The sequence below is a fragment of the Petromyzon marinus genome, unplaced genomic scaffold, assembly GCF_048934315.1.
Source record: "Petromyzon marinus isolate PM22_M1 ecotype Great Lakes invasive population unplaced genomic scaffold, UKy_Petmar_22M1.pri1.0 PM_Scaffold_153, whole genome shotgun sequence".
NCBI classification, from domain to species: Eukaryota; Metazoa; Chordata; class Hyperoartia; order Petromyzontiformes; family Petromyzontidae; genus Petromyzon; species Petromyzon marinus.
The window spans coordinates 207,501-209,488 of NW_027423117.1; the positions used below are offsets into that span (position 1 = coordinate 207,501).

Sequence of the window (1,988 nt, forward strand, 5' to 3'; positions counted from 1 at the left end):
TGCTGCTGCTGCTACTACTGCTGCTACTACTGCTGCTACTATTACTGCTGCTACTGCTGCTACTGCTACTGCTGCTACTGCTGCTGCTGTTGCTGCTGCTACTGCTGCTGATGCTGCTGCTGTTGCTGCTACTGCTGCTGCTACTGCTGCTGCTATTACTGCTGCTACTACTGCTGCTGCTGCTACTACTGCTGCTACTGCTGCTACTGCTGCCTCTACTACTGCTGCTGCTACTGCTGCTACTGCTGCTGCTACTGCTGCTGTTCCTGTTGCTACTGCTGCTACTGCTGCTGCCGCTGCTGCTGCTACTGCTGCTACTACTACTGCTGCTGCTACTGCTGCTGCCGCTACTGCTGCTACTGCTGCTGCTACTACTGCTGCTGCTACTGCTGCTGCTACTACTACTGCTGCTACTGCTGCTGCTACTACTACTGCTGCTACTGCTGCTGCTACTACTACTGCTGCTACTGCTGCTACTGTTGCTGCAGCTACTGCTGCTGCTACTGCTGCTGCTACTACTACTGCAGCTACTGCTGCTGCTACTGCTTCTGCTACTTCTGCTGCTACTACTGCTCCTACTACTACTACTGCTGCTGCTGCTACTGCTGCTACTCCTGCTACTACTGCTGCTACTACTGCTGCTGCTGCTACTACTACTGCTGCTACTGCTGCTACTACTGCTGCTACTGCTGCTGCTACTACTACTGCTACTACTACTGCTGCAACTGCTGCTGCTACTGCTGCTACTACTGCTGCTAATACTACTGCTGCTGCTACTGCTGCTACTACTACTACTACCACTGCTGCTGCTACTACTGCTACAACTACTACTGCTTCTACTGCTGCTGCTACATTGGGGATGTTCGGCCGAGAACTGTAATTTCGTTCGCGAGGTTTGCGGCTTCTCGCGCGAGGAGAATCCGCGCCCCAGGTTTCACGCTCAGCGCTCCGCACGGACAGATTCAAGAATTCCATCGCACGCGCGCTCGCGTCTCCGATGGAACGTTGGGGAGGGGGCGCCCCCCCCACCCCCCACAGCACCTGCTCTTGAGTCGCCTTGCCATATTTTCAGGATCACAATCGTGCCTTCGCGCTGGAGGAAATCCGATGAGCCATGAAGCTCTCTCTCACAGACGTCCACTCGACAGGCCCAGCCGTGCTGGCACTGCCGAGTGGACGTCGTTCGCCCCACGCAGCCAACCCTGATGGATGTTAACCCACTGCAGGCCGAGACACAGAGCCACCCCACACAGCAAATCGCCATGCCCCCCCCCCACACCACCCCCCGCGTGACCTCCCCCCGGGGTCACGCCACCCACACCTCACACGACACCCGATTGGTCCCCGCACCTGGGGGGGGGGTCCCTCCCGGGGGGGGGGGAGGGGGGGGGCGTCCCTCCCCACCCGCTCGCCCCCCGGCGGGACACAAAACCCCCCCCCCTGGTGCTGTCAGAGTCGTGAAGCTGCCGCTCTCGCCACGCAAGCTATGAAGTCTTCGCTGCTCGCCACGGTGGCTGCGGCTGTCGCCGTAGCGGCGCCGCTGCTGCTGCTGCTGGCCGTGGGGGTCGTCACCCCCGCGGCCGTGGTCGCTCGCACAGAGAGTCGCGGCGAGGAGGGGGAGGTGCAGGGTCTGCGCCCGGGGAGAGAGGTGAGCAGAGCGGAGGGGGGTGGGTGAGGTGGGTGAGTGATGTGATGGTGTGGGTGAGGTGGGTGAGTGAGTGATGGTGTGGGTGAGGTGGGTGAGGGAGTGATGGTGTGGGTGAGGTGGGTGAGGGAGTGATGGTGTGGGTGAGGTGGGTGAGGGAGTGATGGTGTGGGTGAGGTGGGTGAGGGAGTGATGGTGTGGGTGAGGTGGGTGAGTGAGTGATGATGTGGGTGAGGTGGGTGAGGGAGTGATGGTGTGGGTGAGGTGGGTGAGGGAGTGATGGTGTGGGTGAGGTGGGTGAGGGAGTGATGGTGTGGGTGAGGTGGGTGAGGGAGTGATGGTG

The 1,988-nt window shown here is 60.5% G+C and overlaps 1 protein-coding gene across 3 annotated transcripts in view; it reads right to left on the reverse strand.

Annotated features, from left to right (window-relative positions):
• The window catches only part of LOC142922739 (transcription factor BTF3 homolog 4-like), a 208,762-nt gene extending 207,494 nt beyond the window's left edge, over positions 1-1,268 (reverse strand). For all 3 annotated transcript variants that reach the window (XM_076063572.1, XM_076063571.1, XM_076063573.1), the window contains exon 1: positions 1,042-1,268. In XM_076063572.1, coding sequence (XP_075919687.1) covers positions 1,042-1,264 — 223 coding nt within the window. In that variant the 5' untranslated portion in view covers positions 1,265-1,268. The remainder of the gene's footprint in view (positions 1-1,041) is intronic.
• Between the last annotated feature and the right edge of the window lie 720 nt (positions 1,269-1,988).